At 61.0% G+C, this 17688-nt stretch overlaps 1 protein-coding gene across 1 annotated transcript; it reads left to right on the forward strand.

The window, feature by feature from the left end:
- Nucleotides 1-1419: 1419 nt before the first annotated feature.
- Nucleotides 1420-16767, forward strand: LOC116464377 (unconventional myosin-VIIb-like; the record flags this gene model as incomplete). The annotated part of the gene is made up of 21 exons (XM_032147629.2): nucleotides 1420-1539; nucleotides 2640-2813; nucleotides 3570-3797; nucleotides 4880-5047; nucleotides 6492-6609; nucleotides 6703-6829; nucleotides 7911-8074; nucleotides 9168-9349; nucleotides 10301-10431; nucleotides 10763-10920; nucleotides 11180-11333; nucleotides 11827-11982; nucleotides 12556-12661; nucleotides 13476-13589; nucleotides 13899-13986; nucleotides 14428-14534; nucleotides 15030-15215; nucleotides 15520-15636; nucleotides 15857-15940; nucleotides 16108-16227; nucleotides 16631-16767. Coding segments are annotated over 21 exons (2904 nt in total), but the record flags the coding sequence as incomplete, so codon positions are not given.
- Between the last annotated feature and the right edge of the window lie 921 nt (nucleotides 16768-17688).

The raw sequence follows: 17688 nt of genomic DNA on the forward strand, positions 1-17688 counted from the left end.
AGATTCCAGTCCGTGGCCCATTTCTCCTGCTCCTGCAGGCCAGATGGGTAGCCATGCCTATGCTTCTCCAGGCCTCAGTTTCCCCATCTGGAAAAGAGGACCCTGCTCCTGGCTCCTTCCAGCCACTACACAGGGTCTGCAGGGCCATTTCACTTTGGCTCAGGTGCCAGGATGGCGCTTCAAGACTAAAATGAGAAGGTAGATGACACGGGCCTTGAAAAGACAGGTGTCCAGGAGTGGGCCCTGCCTGGAGATGGGCCACGGCACCTCTTTCTAGTTTTTAGGACTGAAAATGGAGGTGGGTTGGCTGAGTGTTAGTGGCCCCAAGCTTCACTGATTTAATATGCCTTTAAATTCTGATTATAAAAGTAATATGTGGAAATGCAGAACGTCTAAAACCAAAATAAAAGTCACCCCCACACTCAGAGCTATCTTCCATTAATATTTTCTTCTGGCCTTTTGTGGTGTTACAGGGTCCTTGTGATCAAACAGAAAACACTTTCTCACATGTCCCCTTGAGGACAGCAGGAACCATGGTCACTGAAGCCATCTGCGCATGGCACTCAGGCTGCTCCTGACACCAGTAAACCCTTCCAGGCTGTTCCTCCCTTCCCCAAGGCAGAAGGAATAACATCTCTCTGTGAGACAAAAAGAGCCTCAGCGTGTTTTCTTGAGCGTGTTTGGGACATGGACTCTTCTGCATTTTTTTTTTTTTTTTGAGATGGAGTCTCACTTTGTCGCCCAGGCTGCAGTGCAGTGGAGCGATCTTGGTTCACTGCATCCTCTGCCTCCCAGGTTCAAGTGATTCTCCTGCCTCAGCCTCTCAAGTAGCTGGGATTACAGGTGTGCATCACCACCCCAGGCTAATTTTTGTATTTTTAGTAGAAATGGGGTTTCACCATGTTGGCCAGGCTGGCCTCAAACTCCTGACCTCAGGTGATCCTCCGACCTTGGCCTCCCAAAATGCTGGGATTATAGGCGTGAGCCACCGCGCCTGGCCCTGCACTTTTCATTTACTGTCTTCATTATGTTTTCTCATGGTATCAACCTCCCAGATGCCAGCTTGATGCCTCGCTGTTCCAGAAGGCACTGGAGTTGTGGGTGGGCATTTAAAGTCCATCTTCTAGTCACTCATCACCATAGATGCCACCATGATAGAAAACCACACATCCACCTTTAGGATAGGCCTGCATTATCGTGACAAAGAGTGTGCACACATCAAGACTATGCACCATTTAAAACTTGTTGCCAAACTGCTCCTCAGAAACACACTGATCTGTGATCCTTCTAATGGATGTGAGGGTGCCACCTCAATGCACCTTACACACTGAGTATTATAATTTTTAAGTCCACCTGGGCAGTAAGTAGAAACTGGCCTTTCTGAGTGTCTTCCTCCCTTCTTCCCTCCTCACCCACCAGTATCTACTGAACTTCATTGGCCAAGGGCCGGCAAACTATGGCCCCTTCTGTGCCGAGCGCCTGAGACGCACCTATGCCAATGGGGTGCGTGCGGAGCCCCCCACCTGGCTGGAGCTGCAGGTAGGGGCTGGCAGGGGTGGGAGCGGGCAGGGTGGGGTAGTGCAGGCCCCCAGGGACCCCCAGCACAGCTCATGGGGTGCCTTCTCCTAGGACAGAACTTTGTCCTCTGAGCCCCGCCATCTCCTCTGCAGTACCTCCCATGCCAGTGGTCCCTGTGAGTGCCCCTGGGGATTGGCCTCCCCAAGCGTGGCCCTCATCTCCAAATCCATATTCCTTTAGGGCCCCACTAGCTAAGGGGGAGATCACCGGACCCATGCATTAGCATTACGGCGCGCCAGTTGCTTCCAGCTCTCCCCTCCAAGGGCATTTCACTTGGTGACAAGGGCAGTAGTCACACCATGGTTGGCATCCTTGGTGGCATTGCTATTGGGCACCTGTGCCACCTCGACCTGCTTTGGCAACTGTGTCATCTGTGAATTCTCGCTGTTTTCTCAGGAAGGGTCATTCATAACAGCCAGCCAGGGTGGCAAGAGCACCCCTGCACCCGGCTCTACACAAAGCTCTGGCCCCAGCCTAACCCTGGCAGGTGCCCGCCCTGTGGCCCGAGGTGCCCTACACCAGGAGCTGCGGCTCACTTCCGCTGCACCTTCTTTCTGTTCTCACCCTGGCCCCGAGCCCACAGGGGCTCCCTCCCACGAGCCCTGGAATTGTAGGTGAACTTGCAGTAGCTGTGCACGTTGACACAAGGGAACAATACGTAAAGGCCCCAAAATGTTCCCGAGTCCTGGACTCAGATTCCCAAGAGTTCCTGGTCTTCTTTGAGGTGAAGTCACTGAACCACACCAAGCTCAGGATTCTCATAAAAGCAGCCACTATGGCCTGAGGCTGCCCCCACTGGAGGTCCAGGAGGACCTGGATGCCTGTGGCTAACATTGCTCTTGCCTGGTGGCTGTGCTTCCAGCGGCAAACACATGTTTGTCTGAATTTTGTTTTCCATGCCAAGCCCATGGCCTGGGGCTTCATAGGGCCCACCCCTGGGAACCCACGGGATGGCAAGCAGGGCCCATGGGCTGGGGAGAGGAGAGAGGTGGTGGATGGGGGGCCGGCCTCCTGTCCATAGGTTCCAAGAGGCCGGGAGACTAAATCTCATCTGTCCCCAGGCTGTCAAGTCCAAGAAGCACATCCCCATCCAAGTCATCTTGGCCACTGGAGAGAGCCTGACTGTCCCCGTGGACTCAGCCTCCACATCTCGGGAAATGTGCATGCACATCGCTCACAAGCAGGGCCTCAGCGACCACCTGGGCTTCTCCCTCCAGGTCGCCGTGTATGACAAGGTACCGGCCAGGCACCCTGCCGGTCAGCTGCCTCCCTCATAACACCCAGGGAGAGCACCCCAAGGCTCAAGCCTTCTCACCTTTCCAGCCCAGCCACCACCTACCCTCCCAGCCACCAGGCACAGCACTGCCTACCCTCCCAGGCACCAGGCACAGGCAGGTGCACACACACACACACACACACACACACACACACACACACACACAGCAAACAGCCTGCCCTCCCGCACTCACATGGTCACCTCACAGCTGCGCCTCAGCCCCAGCAGTGCCGTGTGCACACCTGGTCCCCCACCCAGCAGCCATGCACAGACATCAGGCACTCACACCAGTCTCCTGCGCCAAACTCCCTCGCGCCCAGGAGCTGTGGACACCCCTGCAGCAAACATGGAGGATCACACCGGCACAGACCCTCACCACCCACACAGGCACCCCCAATTCCACGCCCACACCCTCAGACTCAGACACACACCAGTCATCCAACCGAGGTGCCAGAGCCGAGTCACATCGGCCAGACTCATATCTGCCTCCTTAGGGAAGGGGCTGCAGGGAGAGTAATGGGGAGTGGCAGATGGGCCATTGCTGTGTGGAGAAGCCCTTCAGGTGTCCACACAGGCTGAGCAGTGTCCACTCAGCCCACGCTGGGCTCCAGGGGCCCCAGGCCCTGTCCTCCATGTGCACAAGCTGACGGTGGGCGTCCCCATGGGGTCGGGCATGCAACAGCCGCTAACCCCTGCTCCCTGACTCTGGCCTCAGTTCTGGTCCCTGGGCAGCGGGCGCGACCACATGATGGATGCCATCGCCCAGTGTGAGCAGCTGGCCCAGGAGAGGGGCGAGAGCCAGCGCCAGTCACCCTGGCGCATCTACTTCCGGAAGGAATTCTTCACCCCCTGGCACGACTCCCAGGAGGATCCCATCAGCACCGAGCTTATTTACCGCCAAGTCCTCCATGGAGTCTGGTCTGGCGAGTACAGCTTCGAGAAGGTGAGGGGCCTGAGAGCCAGGTCCACCCTAGGCTTTGCCATCGGGAAATATCCCATAGAGGAGGCACCCAACTGGCTTCTGAGGCCAGGTAGAAGGTTGGGGGTGGGGGGCAGGAGGCTGAGGGCAGAGGAACGGGGGCCAGGAAAGGGGGTCACAAGGGTGCAGGTCCCTTCCAGGCCCAGCCTCTGTTTCCTCCTCGCTTGGGCCACAGGTTTGTCCAAGCCTCCAGGGTCCGTGGTTCCGGCAGCAGGTCCCAGAGGGCCCAGGCCTGCCTGGCCTCACCTCTCCTGCTCTGTTTATGGGGCAGTGAGACCTGGTGGTCAAGAACGTGGCCTTGGAGCCCTAACACCTAAGTCTGAATCCCACCTCCCCATCTTCTTGGCATTGTGACCTTGGAAAGTCCTGTCACCGCTGAGCCCCGGGCCCTCATCTGACTGGGGGACTAGGGAGGGGCTCTCATCTGGACTGTGCAGAGCGTACCGGGAGCTCTTTTGTAGGGGATTGTGAGAAAGCAGAGTGTCTGTGTCCCTGAAGTTCTGGGGGCAGCAGGCACAACCCTCCCTGTGCCGAGTCAGGAATATGCTGTTCTGGGACCCACTGGAGGCAGCCATAGCAGCATAGGAAGCCCGCCTGGAAGAGGCATGGGCAGGGAGTGGCAGGGGCACCAGGCTCCAAGATGCTTTGGTCTTCCAGAGGGAAGGGGCTCCTTGGGTCCTGCCCAGCTGAGCCCGGGCAGAAACTCTGCAAGGGTGGCTACTGGTCTCCCTTGACAAGCAAGGACTGGAGCTCAGATGAGGAAATGCCTTGTCACTCGGAGCAACCCTGCTGGGTCCACCCCAGAACTGGACAGCAGCCGTTGTCCTCAGGCAGAGGGCCTGTGAGGCTCTGGCCAAGGCCTCTGGGATTCCCGGCCTGCATGGTGGCCCAGTCAGGGCATGCAGGGAGGGGGAAGGTCCTGCCCGAGCCACAGGTTAGCTCCCCTGTGTTGGGGCAAGAGCTCGGCCACAGGACAGGGGCATCCTGGGGAAGGGGGGAGCTCTCACTTGTCTCACTCGCCCCCGTGGGTGCCCTGGGCTGTGCAGGAGGAAGAGCTGGTTGAGCTGCTGGCCCGGCACTGCTACGTGCAGCTCGGCGCCTCAGCAGAGAGCAAGGCTGTCCAGGAGCTGCTGCCCAGCTGCATCCCCCACAAGCTGTACAGGACCAAGCCCCCAGACAGGTGGGCGAGCCTCGTCACTGCCGCCTGTGCCAAGGTCAGCCTGCATGCAGCTCAGGCACCCACCTGAGGGCTCTCCTTTGGGAGGTCGGGGGGGCTTGTGCTATACAGAGGAGATGGATTCCCTCCCCACAACCCCCACCCCCTGGGGAACAAGCCTCAGCTTGACAGTTAAGTAGAGCCCTGTCCCTTCAGGTTTAAGCAGTCCCACTCAGTTCAGCTCTCTGTCACAGACCCATGCCACCTTCTTCCTTCCAAGCTGGCATCTTGGATGGGTCCCTGTGCTGGTCTGCACTGTGGTGTCTGGCCAGGCCCTGGCTTCTTGGCATGACAGGGCACCCGTAGCAGCTGACTGCTGACCATACCATGGCCTTGGGGGCCCCCCTGCCTGCCTCTGGGCCTCAGCATCCCCTCGCTGGGTGCATGGGAACCCCACGGGCCAGAGTGTATGGACGTTCTAAACATTTGATACATATAGAATATTTTCAAATCACCCTTCAAATTTGATGGATTTATTACATTCCCAAAGCCAGTATATGAATAATACCCAGCCACTTTTCTAAGAAATAACACTGTATTCAACAAACAGTGAAAAGAGAGTTCGGTTGGATATTATAGTCGGTGATGGACACAGCACAGTGGTGCTGGGGAGAGGAATGGGTGAAGGCGGGGAGTTAGAAAAGAGGAAGGAAGGAGACTGGAAGACAAGGAGCTAGAGGTGGTCCCTGAGAGAGGCTCCCAGAGACACAGAAGAGCTCCAGAGAAGAAAGAAGAGAGGCACCCGGGACACAGACTCGGAGCAAGATGCCCTCCTGCACGGAACGAGTCACAGTCCCGCAAGGCATAGGCTGGCAAGAGCGAGCATGGGCTGGGGCACACAGACAGCGCCTTCCACAGCTAGCGCAGCCCCACCCTACAGATGCTAATGAGGGGACGGGATGGCTTTCCTCCCTCCTCCTAAAGGGTCCCCACACCCCTCCCAGGTAGAATAGGGCAGCGCCAGGCCGGACATGGTGGCTCATGCCTGTAATCCCAGCACTTTGGGAAGCCAAGGCAGGTGGATCACCTGAGGTCAGGAGTTTGAGACCAGCCTGGCCAACGTGGCAAAACCCTGTCTCTACTAAAAATACAGAAATTAGCCAGGCGCGGTGGCACGCGCCTGTAGTCGCAACTACTCAGGAGGCTGAGGCAGGAGAATCGCTGGAACTCAGGAGGCGAAGCTTGCAGTGAGCTGAGATCGCACCACTGCACTCCAGCCTGGGTGACAGAGCGAGACTCTGTCTCAAAAAGAAAAAAAAAATGATAGGGCTGCACCAGTCCCTGGGGACATCCCAGGTGCCTCCCTACAGGATCCGTCTCCAGACAGTGGCCTTGTAGAGCCTTCTCAGAAGGATCCATCAACTCTTTTACCCTGAGCACTAGGTGAGGGATTCACTAGGGGAGGCAGGTGATGGAGGTGACATCCAGGATCTCCCCCTCAGGCCCCATACACTCAGAGGCAAGCCACACCACTGGCCGTGCGAGAGCAGGTGGTGGACGCCGCCCGCCTGCAGTGGCCGCTGCTCTTCTCCCGGCTGTTTGAAGTCATCACACTCTCAGGTAATGGCATCTGATGGGGGGGGCAGGGAGCGGGTATGGGCTGGGCACCCAGGGGTCCCATGCAGCCTTCACACTGCCGTCTCTCCTGGCCAGGCCCCCGCCTGCCCAAGACGCAGCTGATCTTGGCTGTTAACTGGAAGGGGCTTTGCTTCCTGGACCAGCGGGAGAAGATGCTGCTGGAACTCTCTTTCCCAGAGGTCATGGGTCTGGCCACCAACAGGTGCGGGCCCTGAGGGAAGATCTCTTCTTACACCCTGAGTCCTTGGACTGATGCATCTGGGGGCTTGGGGAGAGATGGGGAGAGGGGCGGCGTGCTGTCCCGGGTAACAGGCCGGGGTGGAGGGACAAGAATCATCATATACGATGGCTGCTGTACTTCGGAGCCCCACCCTCCTGCACCAGGCTGTACTGCCCATGAAGTACTCCGTTGGGGCATCATGCGTTGCACTGGCAGCTTCTCTTTGAAACCCAGATCCACCCAGAAAGGGCAGGGAAGCATGCAGCCTCTGGCGGGCGCTTATTTAGAAGGCTCCTTTTTTTGTCATGGACGAGAACTGGTGGCCTGGAGGGTACAGATTGTCTGGGAGAGCGGCAAGGGACAGTGCCTGGTGTGTCCTGGGGCACAGGGCAGGGCTGGGGGGCCTCTTAGGCTGGGGGGCCTCTTAGGCTGGGGCTGACCCCCACTCCCATGGGCCTCCATGGCTCTTATTGACTGGGAACTTTTCCATGCCCTTTGGGAAGTCCCATCCAAGCCCTGCCAGAGCGCCCCTTGGTTAAAGCACACGACAGAGTGGCACGTGCATCTCTGGGCTGTGCCAGGTGTACAGTGGCCACCACTCCCCACTGGCCACCTCTCACTGATGCTGACCATGCTGGGCACTTTCCTGTATGCCACGAAGTACTGAAAGCATCGCCCATTCTGCAGATGAGCAGATGTGTAAACTGAGGCACGCCGAGGCTAGGTGGCTCAGAGTAAGCACATGGCAGAGCCGGCAGCTCATCTCAGCTCTGACCTTTGCAGTGTCCCTGTGGTGTCCCTGCACACCAGCCACCTCATTATCTGCCCAGAGCCGACCCCACACATGGGCTGCACCACTCTCAGCCTCTGAGAGGTCCTGTGCTCCGCTGTCCTTCATTTGTCCAGACCCACAGTGGTGTCTGGCCTGGTCCTGGCCCTGGCAGAGCAGCTCTGTGTCCTCATCTGTGACTCAGGACCCCCCACCCCACCTCCCGAGGCTGTGTAGGGGCTGGATCAGGGGGAGGTGGAGGGGGCTCCTGGTCACGCTGCCCTTTATCTCCAGGGAGGCCCAGGGCGGGCAGAGGCTACTGCTCTCCACGATGCATGAGGAGTACGAGTTTGTGTCGCCCAGCAGTGTGGCCATCACTGAGCTGGTGGCCCTGTTCCTGGAGGGCCTGAAGGAGAGGTCCGTGTTCGCCATGGCCTTGCAGGACAGGAAGGCCACAGGTGCCAGACTGGGTGGGGTGGGGGGAGGGCCGCACATGGGGTCTGTAGGGAGGCGGCGTGCTCGTCTCCACACAGCAGCTGCAAGGCAAGCAGAGGGAGGGAGGGCCCCAAAGTTCTGTGGGGGCAGCTTTAGGCAAGGCTCTGCCTTCTTTCAGCCACTGCTTCCTCTTCTACAAAATGAGGGGCTAAAGGAGGTGGTCTCCAGCCCCGCATAGGCCAGCCATGCTCAGCGCTGCACTGCTGCAGAAGCACCGAGAAGGGCCAGCCCCCAGCCCAGAGAAGCTTTGAACACTATCCCCACAGTGCACTGCTGCAAAAGCACCCCATTATCCCATTGTACAGACACGAGGCCAGAGTCCCAGAGATGGAAGTAGCTCACCCAGGGTCACACAGCTCAAGGGGGTGGCAGCCTAGTTCTTGGCCACAGCTCTCCTGCAAGCCAGCACTCCAGCGAGAGCTGGGCTGTGTCTGTGGGCTATGGGGGAGCATGACAAAGCCCCAGGACCCCCGCTGGCCCAGGCTGCTGGCCGGGCGGTCATGGGTGGTGGGTGGCGTGGTTAGTACAGGGGCTTCAGAAGGGGGTGCTGGTTAGGATGTAGTAGAAGAGGCTGTGTGTGTGGTCTTTGGGCAGTGAGAAATGTCAGCCAAGATGTGCTGCCCTATCGCCCCATTCAGTCCTCACGGCCACCGCAGGAGGGAAAGAGGATTGCCATCTCCAAATTCCAGATAAGGAAGGGGACTAGAGAGGCAGGCAGCATTCAGGCCACGCGTGGGGACTGCCAGCCTGTGTATCCTCCCCTCCCTCATCCCTGGCTCCTGGTCAGCCCTCCGAGGGTCTCCCAGGGCTAGGGCTGCAGTCAGAGCTCTCGAGCCCCCGTCCACCCTGGACTCTGTGCCTGTGCAGCTGCAGCAGGTGACAGCCGTCTGAGGCCCCTGAGGTTCCAGTCCCACCATCACTCACTCTTGGAGTGGTCTTCTGCCCACCACTCTATGCCTCGGTTTCATCTGTCAAAGGAGATGATCCATGAAATGCCAGCACAGCCTCTGGCCCCTGCAGAGCCCTCAGCAAATAGCAGCCTCCCTGCCCTTACAGATGATGCCACCCTCCTGGCCTTCAAGAAGGGGGACCTGTTGGTCCTGACAAAGAAGCAGGGGCTGCTGGCCTCTGAGAACTGGACCCTCGGCCAGAATGACAGGACAGGCAAGATGGGGCTGGTGCCCACGGCTTGCCTCTACACCATCCCCACGGTCACTAAGCCCTCGGCACAGCTGCTGGTAACTGGCACGCTCCCCTGTCCTCAGCCTGGGTACCCCAGGGCAGGGTGGAGCGGTCCTGGGATGCCTAGTTGGGAGGCCTAGCTCAGGGCCTGCAGCCCACCTAGCAGAGGCCAGGAGGGCCACCTGGGCAGCCCCCACTATTCCTGTGGCAAGGTGTGTGTGCAGTGCCAGCCCAGCTCTTGGTACTTAGCAGGTGCCCAGTAAATGGGTGTTCCCTGCCTCTTCCATCATGGGTGTGTCCTGGAGACAAACCCAATCTTTCTCTGCCTCATTTACACTCTGACCCAGGGGGGCCCAAGTCTCTCCCTGCACAAGGGAACCACCCACCCCAGCCCCAAAGACCAGCCTCTCGGGAGGCAGGAATGGCAAGCATTGCAACATGTACATACTGAGTGCTGAGTATGTGCCCTGTGCCTGTGGTACGAGTCTGGGCACAATAGCAGCTCCACCCTCAGGGCAGACATTTGGGCAGATAATGACACATGGATGGCAACTGTGCAAAGTGCCACCAAAGAGAGGGACAGATAATAGGGTGGGGAGCTCACCCTGTCTGGGAAGGCATCCCCGAGGGAGGGACATTTGTGCTGAGGCCTGAAGTTGGTGGCAGACTAGGCAGGCAGGGCTGGGGTGAGAGGTGGCCCCATGGAGAAGGGGAGCTGGGGAAGTGGGGGTCTGAGAAACCCAGAGTGCCGTGGTCCCCAGAACGGGTGATGTGGGTGCCACAGCCATTGGCACTCATCCTCCCAAGGGAAAGGAGACAGGCACCAAGAGGTAGAGTCACGGTCCTGGGTCACACAGCAGGTGACAGGGGTGTGGGTAAGCCCTGGCCTGTTCAGCCCTGGGCCTGACCCCTCCCAAGTCACTGAGGCCACCAGGCCAGGAGGAGCCTGCAGGAAGGACCTCATGGGCGGTGGCTCCTGGGCACCCACAGGCCTGTGCCCCCTCCAGAGCTTGCTTGCCATGTCACCAGAGAAGAGGAAGCTGGCGGCTCAGGAGGGGCAGTTCGCAGAGCCACGTACTGAGGAGCCACCCAAGGAAAAGCCACACACCCTGGAGGAGTTCTCCTATGAGTTCTTCAGGTGCCTCCCCAGCCCTGCTCCACCTCATTGCACCCCCACCTCCCAGCCCCACCTCACCTCATTGCACCCCCTGCTCCCAGCCCCACCCTGCCCCATTGCACCCCTGCTCCCAGCCCCGCTCCACCTCATTGCACCCACTGAGAGCTGCAGAGAGGCCACGCCACCCATGTGGAGCCTGCCTGGCCTTCCCAGGCCAGGGGAGTCAGGAGGGGCTTGCAGCAGAGTGGGGTGCTCTGACCCTCCCACAGCCACTCAGGGGTGTCAGAGGACAGAGAAGCGTGGGACAGAGAAGGCCACAGGGCAGGCCTCACGCCGGCCTCTGACCTCACAGGGCTCCAGAGAAGGATATAGTGAGCATGGCTGTGCTGCCCCTGGCCCGTGCCCGCGGCCACCTGTGGGCCTATTCCTCTGAGCCACTGCGACAGCCGCTGCTCAAGCGAGTCCACGCCAACGTCGACCTCTGGGACATCGCCTGCCAGATCTTTGTCGATATCCTTCCCCACCAGCCTGCCTGCGCCTCGTCAACCCCAGGGCAGAGGCACCCAGCACCTCCTGGCCCTATAGCTGTGCTCTAGGGCAGGAGAGCCCAGGAGATCTGAGAAACCCGGAGTGGCGGGGCAGAGCCCACGCATGGCTCACCACAGGGCTGGGGTTGGGGTCAGCAAGGGGCCCAGGTCGGGGTCAGCATCTATCCCCAGTCTGTGTCAGCGTGGGGCCGCCCCAGCACCATGCTCCTTGACAGCCACACCCATCCTCCGGTACATGGGTGACTACCCTTCTCGGCAGGCCTGGCCCACCCTGGAGCTCACCGACCAGATCTTCACACTGGCCCTGCAGCATCTGGCCCTGCAGGACGAGGTCTACTGCCAGATCCTGAAGCAGCTGACGCACAACTCCAACAGGTCTGGTGGGGCGGCGGCCAGTCCGAGCTGGCACCCCCAGTCCTCATCCCAGCCCCTGAGGCGAGACTGAGGCTCAGAGAGGACACCACAGCTCGTGGTGGCGGAACCCCTGCCTGGGCACCTGCATCAGCAGTGGGAACGGTTGGGGCCCTTGGTCTGCTCTGCTGTTGTCCTAGGGGTGGTCAGAGCAGGAGAGGATGGCCCTGCCTGCTCCCACCCTGTGTGTGTGACCTGGCAGGCCATGGCCTCTCTGAGCTTCAGTGTCCTCTTCCACAAAATGGGTGCAATGCCTACCCACCCCCATCTTGAAGGTGTGAAAGCCCGTGGCATCAGGCAGCCAGGCACAGCTGGCATGATGCAGCCTGGCAGGTGCCCTCCCCCTCGGGCCCTCTAGACCCCAGGCAGCTCTCACATCCATCTCTGCTCCCCAAGGTGCCTGCCTGGCCTGGGCCCCCTGAGGGGCCCTTCCCGGCTGACAAACGCCACCCTTCAGGCACAGCGAGGAGCGGGGCTGGCAGCTGCTGTGGCTGTGCACGGGCCTCTTCCCACCCAGCAAGGGGCTGCTGCCCCACGCCCAGAAGTTTATAGACACTCGGAGGGGGAAGCTGCTGGCCCCCGACTGCAGCCGCCGCATCCAGAGGGTCCTGAGGTGAGCCCAGTGCCTCCAGCCCCCAGCATTGGCCCTGGGCCCGCAGACCTGGGATGCTGTGGGGCCTGGCCAGCCTTCCAGGAGCTCGTGGTCCCGGGAGGACTCTCCAGAAGCCGGTGTCAGCTTGGGAGGCAGGATTGGGCCTCCTATGGCCGTGAGGAGGGCAGGTTGACCGTGGGAGTGGCCATGATTTCAGTGGCAGCCATGGTCACAGAGGGAGGTGGGCGCCCCACAGAGGCCCTGCCAGAGTCCCTGGCCCCTGCCCGATGCCCCTGTTGTGCAAGAACAAGAACACTGCCAGCCTTGCCCGCTGGTGCCTCCCCAGGAGCCCCTGGCCTGGCCCTTCCCCGTGTGTGCCCCAGGCTTGTGGGCACAGCTGCACCATCACTGCCTCTGAGGCCGCATGGAGCCAGGGGCAGCCCCTGGGACATGCGAGGGGCTGGCACCACCCCAGTGATGGTCACTGGGGTTTTCTTTTGTTTCTGGCACATGGTTTAGGGCCCACGTCGGGGCTGGGGCATGGGTGAGGATGAGGGTGGGGGTGGCACCTGCAGCACGCACTGTCCCCCTCAGGACAGGGCCCCGGAAGCAGCCCCCGCACCAGGTGGAGGTGGAGGCCGCGGAGCAGAACGTCTCCCGCATCTGCCACAAGATCTACCTCCCCAATGACACCAGCGAGGTGAGGCCCTGCTCTGGTCTACACGGCAAGTCTCAGGCCTCCGGAGGTCATGGGGCACTCTCCCTCCTGGCCCAGCCTGCTCCTTGGTAACCCCGGAGAGCCTTTTCTAGGGCTGTCCCATCCTCAACAGTCTCCCGCCCTCTCCCCATGGGATGCAGGCCCCGCCTGCCCTTGGGTGCTTCAGAAGTCAGGCCAGTCCCAAGGTATGAGTTGGGGGATCCAGGCCCAGGACACAGGAGAGAGGACAGAGGGGTGGGCAGCAAGGGTGAGTCCCAGGACTTGGGGGCCCCTAGGGGCTTCTGACCAGCTGGGGTGTGGGACAGCAGGTATCCCCACTGTGTGTGTCTTGTGCACAGAGCCTGCCATGGCTGCTGGGGGAACAAAGGGGCCAGAGGACAGGTGGAAGACCACCAGGACCCAGCTGTGACACAGAGGCCTTGACCAGGGGCAGCAAAGACAAGCGGGCTGAGAGGCCAAGGTGGGCAGTGTCGCCTCACGCCCTCTCCAACAGCAGGATGGTCTTTTTGGCCTTGACGTTTGGGTCCCAGTAACAGGAAGTTCCCACAGTCTGGCAGCTGGGCTCTCAAGGCGAGTCAAAAGGCCAGGCCTCCGGGGCCCCAGGACAGCGAATGCTGGGACTAAACAACGTGATCCTCTGGCCAGGGTTCTGGAAGGGAGGCTTGCCCTGCTCAGGGCAGACCACATCCAACCCAGGTTTCATGAAGGAGCAAAAGTGCCAGGCTAGGAAGGCTCATCCTGGGCTGTGCTGGCCCCTAGCCAGGCCCCGGGCCTCACCAGCTGCCTTTCTGTCCAGATGCTGGAGGTAGTTGCCAACACACGGGTGCGGGATGTGTGTGACAGCATTGCCACCAGGCTGCAGCTGGCCTCCTGGGAGGGCTGCAGCCTCTTCATCAAGATTGCAGACAAGGTGGGCTGGGCTGGGGCTGGGCAGACGGCGGGCGGGCAGGCAGTGAGCGGGGCCCTAGGTGCTGCCTGGGGGGGCCTCAGCCTGCCAGGGGCACCCATGCTGGACCAGGCTGCACGGCCAGGGCTGCTGAGATGGAGGTAGGTGGGGTCCTGGAGCAGAGCCAGCTCCACATGCCAATAGTCCACGCACAGCCAACTCCAGTGCAGCACCCAGGCCGTAGGCGGCCACTGGACCAGAGCCCAGCAGAGACCTCTCAGGAGGACAGTCCCCAGAAGCCACCCGACTTCCCTGTACCTTCCCCTTCCCCAGGTCATCAGCCAGAAGGAGGGAGACTTCTTCTTTGATTCCTTGAGGCAGGTGTCTGACTGGGTGAAGAAGAACAAGCCCCAGAAAGAAGGTGAGGAGGCCTCTGTGGAGCTGGGGGAGGGCGTGGCTGGGTGGGGCGAGGGGGCACTGTCAGCCTCCATGCGGCCCATGCCCATTCATCCATCCATTCATTCCCGTGTGTCCCTGGGTTTGGGGGACAACCAGGCCCTGGGGCCCAGCGGTGAGGGCCTCCCAGCTCAGGCAGGAACAGAGGTAGCTGCACCGCGGAGTGATGAAGGATGCCCCGGGGCTGAGGGGCATGACCCTCATGGGCCAGGAGTGGGAGTCCAGGAACGTTCCTGAAGAAGGCAGCCTCTACACTAATCTTGAAGGAAAACATGGGGACTGGGGAGGAAGAAGGGTGGAGGCTTTCCAGGCAGGAAGGTGGCAGGCGCTCTGTGGGGGTGGCAGGGGTTCAGGGCTGGTGCACCTGCTGGGACAGGCTTGGTGCCCACTGCTGGCCCTCGCCCAGGGGCCCCCGTGACGCTCCCCTACCAGGTGTACTTCATGCGGAAACTGTGGCTCAACATATCCCCGGGGAAGGATGTGAATGCGGACACCATACTCCATTACCACCAGGTACCGGGCAGGCTGCTCTGGTGGGCACTGGGGCCACCCCCATCCTCCCACACCTGTTCTGAGGCTGTAGAAGCCAGCAGGCCAGGGCAGGGCCAGCCTCAGCCCTGGGTACCAGCCCATGTGGTAGGAAGACTAAGCCCCTGAGGGCTCTGGAACCAGGAGCAGAGGGCAGCAATGTTTGGGGACAGTGACTGCACTGGCACCTGCAGCATGACTTGGAGAGGGTGGGACAGAGGGTCCTGTGGCCCATGGAGCAGTGGCCGTGGCCTGCAGGGCCAACCACATGGGTGGAGCAGTCCATCACCTCCACACAGATGTCAGGGGGCCCTGCCCTGACTCAGGGTCATTCCCCTGGCCTGAAACTCTCTACCCTTCTCAGTCCGTCCTGGATGGAGTGGGCTAAGCCCCAGCTCCCCACCATCTGAGCGGGAAAGAGGTTGGGGGCGGGTGGGCTGCAGCCGGAGACTCAGCATGCCTAGTGTGTCCACCACCCAGGAGCTGCCCAAGTACCTGCGAGGATTCCACAAGTGTTCGCGGGAGGACGCCATCCACCTGGGGGGCCTCATCTACAAGGCCCAGTTCGACAACGACCGGTCCCAGCTGGCTAGTGTCCCCAAGATCCTGAGGGAACTGGTGCCCGAGAACCTCACACGCCTGATGTCCTCGGAGGAGTGGAAAAAGGTCCCTCATGGGGCTGGGGAAGGGTTCTCGGGCTGCTGCTCCTCCCTGGGACCCTGCCCCAGTGCCATGCCCTGCCTGAGCTCCAAGATCACATGGAAGCACATGGGTGGTGTGGAGGGTGGGCTGGCTCTGCACACACCACGCCTTCCCACGCCGTCCACAGCACCACTGAGACTCTGTCTCACGCTGCATTCCTCTCCTCCCCTCCCCACCGTACTAGCCCTGGGGTAGGCAAGTGCTGCCCCCACCAGGGCTTTGGGGGCCTCTGGACACCCAAGTCCTTACTGGCCCTCCTGTCCCCCAGAGCATCCTTCTGGCCTATGACAAGCACAAGGACAAGACAGTGGAGGAGGCCAAGGTGGCCTTCCTGAAGTGGATCTGCCGGTGGCCCACCTTCGGGTCTGCCTTCTTCGAGGTGAAGGTAGACCTTGCCCCACGCCTGGGCCTCCTACCCAAGCAGGCTGCGCTCAGCTCTGCCCCGGCAGGCCCAGCGTCAACCAGCACACATCTTGGGTGGGGCTGGCCGCCAGGCTGGAGGGCGTGGGTGTGTGTGTGTGTGTGCGTGTGGCCTAGGTGAGCTCCTGGGAGGTGCAGCCTGGCCTCCCGGGCTGGACTGTGACCGCCGTGTCCCTCCGTCCCAGCAAACCTCAGAGCCCTCCTATCCAGACATCATCCTCATCGCCATCAACCGACATGGGGTTCTGCTCATCCACCCCAAGACCAAGGTAGCTGCTGGGCCTCTGGAGGGGCTGGGGGCCACCAGGTCCAGGGACCCGTGCAGGTGGGGCTGTAGTCACCTCTGCGGTGTGTCCTGCCTCTCTCCTGTCCCCTAACACACACAGAGCCCACAGGCTCTGGAGGCATCCTGCCCACCCACCCTCTCTGCCCCCAGGACCTGCTCACCACCTATCCCTTCACCAAGATCTCCAGCTGGAGCAGCGGCAGCACCTACTTCCACATGGCACTGGGGAGCCTGGGCCGTGGCAGCCGCCTGCTGTGCGAGACCACCCTGGTGAGCTCAGGTCCCTTCTCCCAACCAAGATGCATAGGATGGAGCTGCTGGAGACTGGGTTCCCCACCCTCACCCCTTTCAAGTGGCTAACTAAGAGGGCTCAGTCACAGGGCCCAGGCGGGGCCAGCAGATCTGGAGAGGGACTGGGTGCATCCCCAGAATCAGCAGCCAAGGTGGCAAGGCCAGGCGGGACCCCCTGCACCCCTGGCCCGTTCCGAGGAGGGAGGGAGACCCAGCTCCAGCAGGGCAGGCAGAAATGACGCCCCCAATGGCAGGAGCCCGCCTTCCCTTTCTCCATGCCCTGCACCACTGGTTGCTGAGGAGGAGAAGGTGGTCCCTGAGTCCAGGAACCCCACCTGCCCTCTGCACCCACAGCCTCTGACCCACCCTGTCCCCTGTCCAGGGCTACAAGATGGATGACCTGCTGACCTCATATGTGCAGCAGTTCCTGAGTACCATGAACAAGCAGCGGGGCTCCAAGGCCCCAGCCCTGGCCAGCACCTAGCAGCGGATGCTGGCGTGTCTGCTCAGGCACCCTTCCCGACCTCTAGCCTGGCGTACCTTCCCAGGCCCTCTTAGCCCAGGGCCTGTCCTCGGCAGGCAGCCTTCCATGCTGCCCTCCATACAAAGCCCACTCAGCCCCGCAGACCGGCCCCTCTGTCCTGGGCGCTGCCCAGAGAGGCAAAAGATGGGCCCAGAGTGGGGTCGGGAGTCTCAGACCCCCAGGCTATTGGTGGATGGCTGAGAGGACACTTCCCAACCCCACCCTACCAGAATGTTCAATAAAAACCCCTGGAGCAGGAGAAGTGTGTCTGTCTGAGGGTGCAAGGTGTGGCACGAGGTGGACAGGGGGCCTGGGAGGCTCTGGCCCGCAGAGAGCTGCAGAAAAACCAAAATGCCGTGTGACTCCCCCAGGGAACCTGGAGGGCAGCTGCATTCTCCAGAAATGACTTCATCCCTCCCTCTTTCTGCTTCCTTCCTCCCCCTCCCTTCCCTCCTTCCTGTTTCTCAGACTGGGGAGGGGCACTCATGGGAGAGTCCTCCTCCCAAGCCCCTCCTCACACCTTCTGTCCTTCCCCCCAACCCGGGGCACTGATAGCCTGCACTACCCCCAGGAAGCCAGAGCGGAGGTGCGGCTCTCTGGCTGCTGGCTTCATGCTAAGGCCAGCTTATGCTCAGTGGGCAGAGCTGGACATAGCACCTTGGAGGCCTGGATTCCCCCACCTCACTGGCATGTCCTGTCCCCGCCCACCCCCTCCTCTGCCCACTGGGCCAGCTTATGTGGACCTGGCCACCCAGGCTTGTGAGGTCCTAGCAGGGCTAGTCTTCAACCGCTTATGGCAGCCTGGCCTGGGATAGAGGCTAGGGCCCTCTGAACTTGTGCCTGTCTGATGTCTGTCCCTCTGTTCACCTGGCCCAGCAGCAGTGTGTCCAGAGCTGCTGCCATCCCCTCCACCCCTA

Source organism: Hylobates moloch, unplaced genomic scaffold, assembly GCF_009828535.3.
Source record: "Hylobates moloch isolate HMO894 unplaced genomic scaffold, HMol_V3 SCAFFOLD_520, whole genome shotgun sequence".
Classification (NCBI taxonomy): domain Eukaryota; kingdom Metazoa; phylum Chordata; class Mammalia; order Primates; family Hylobatidae; genus Hylobates; species Hylobates moloch.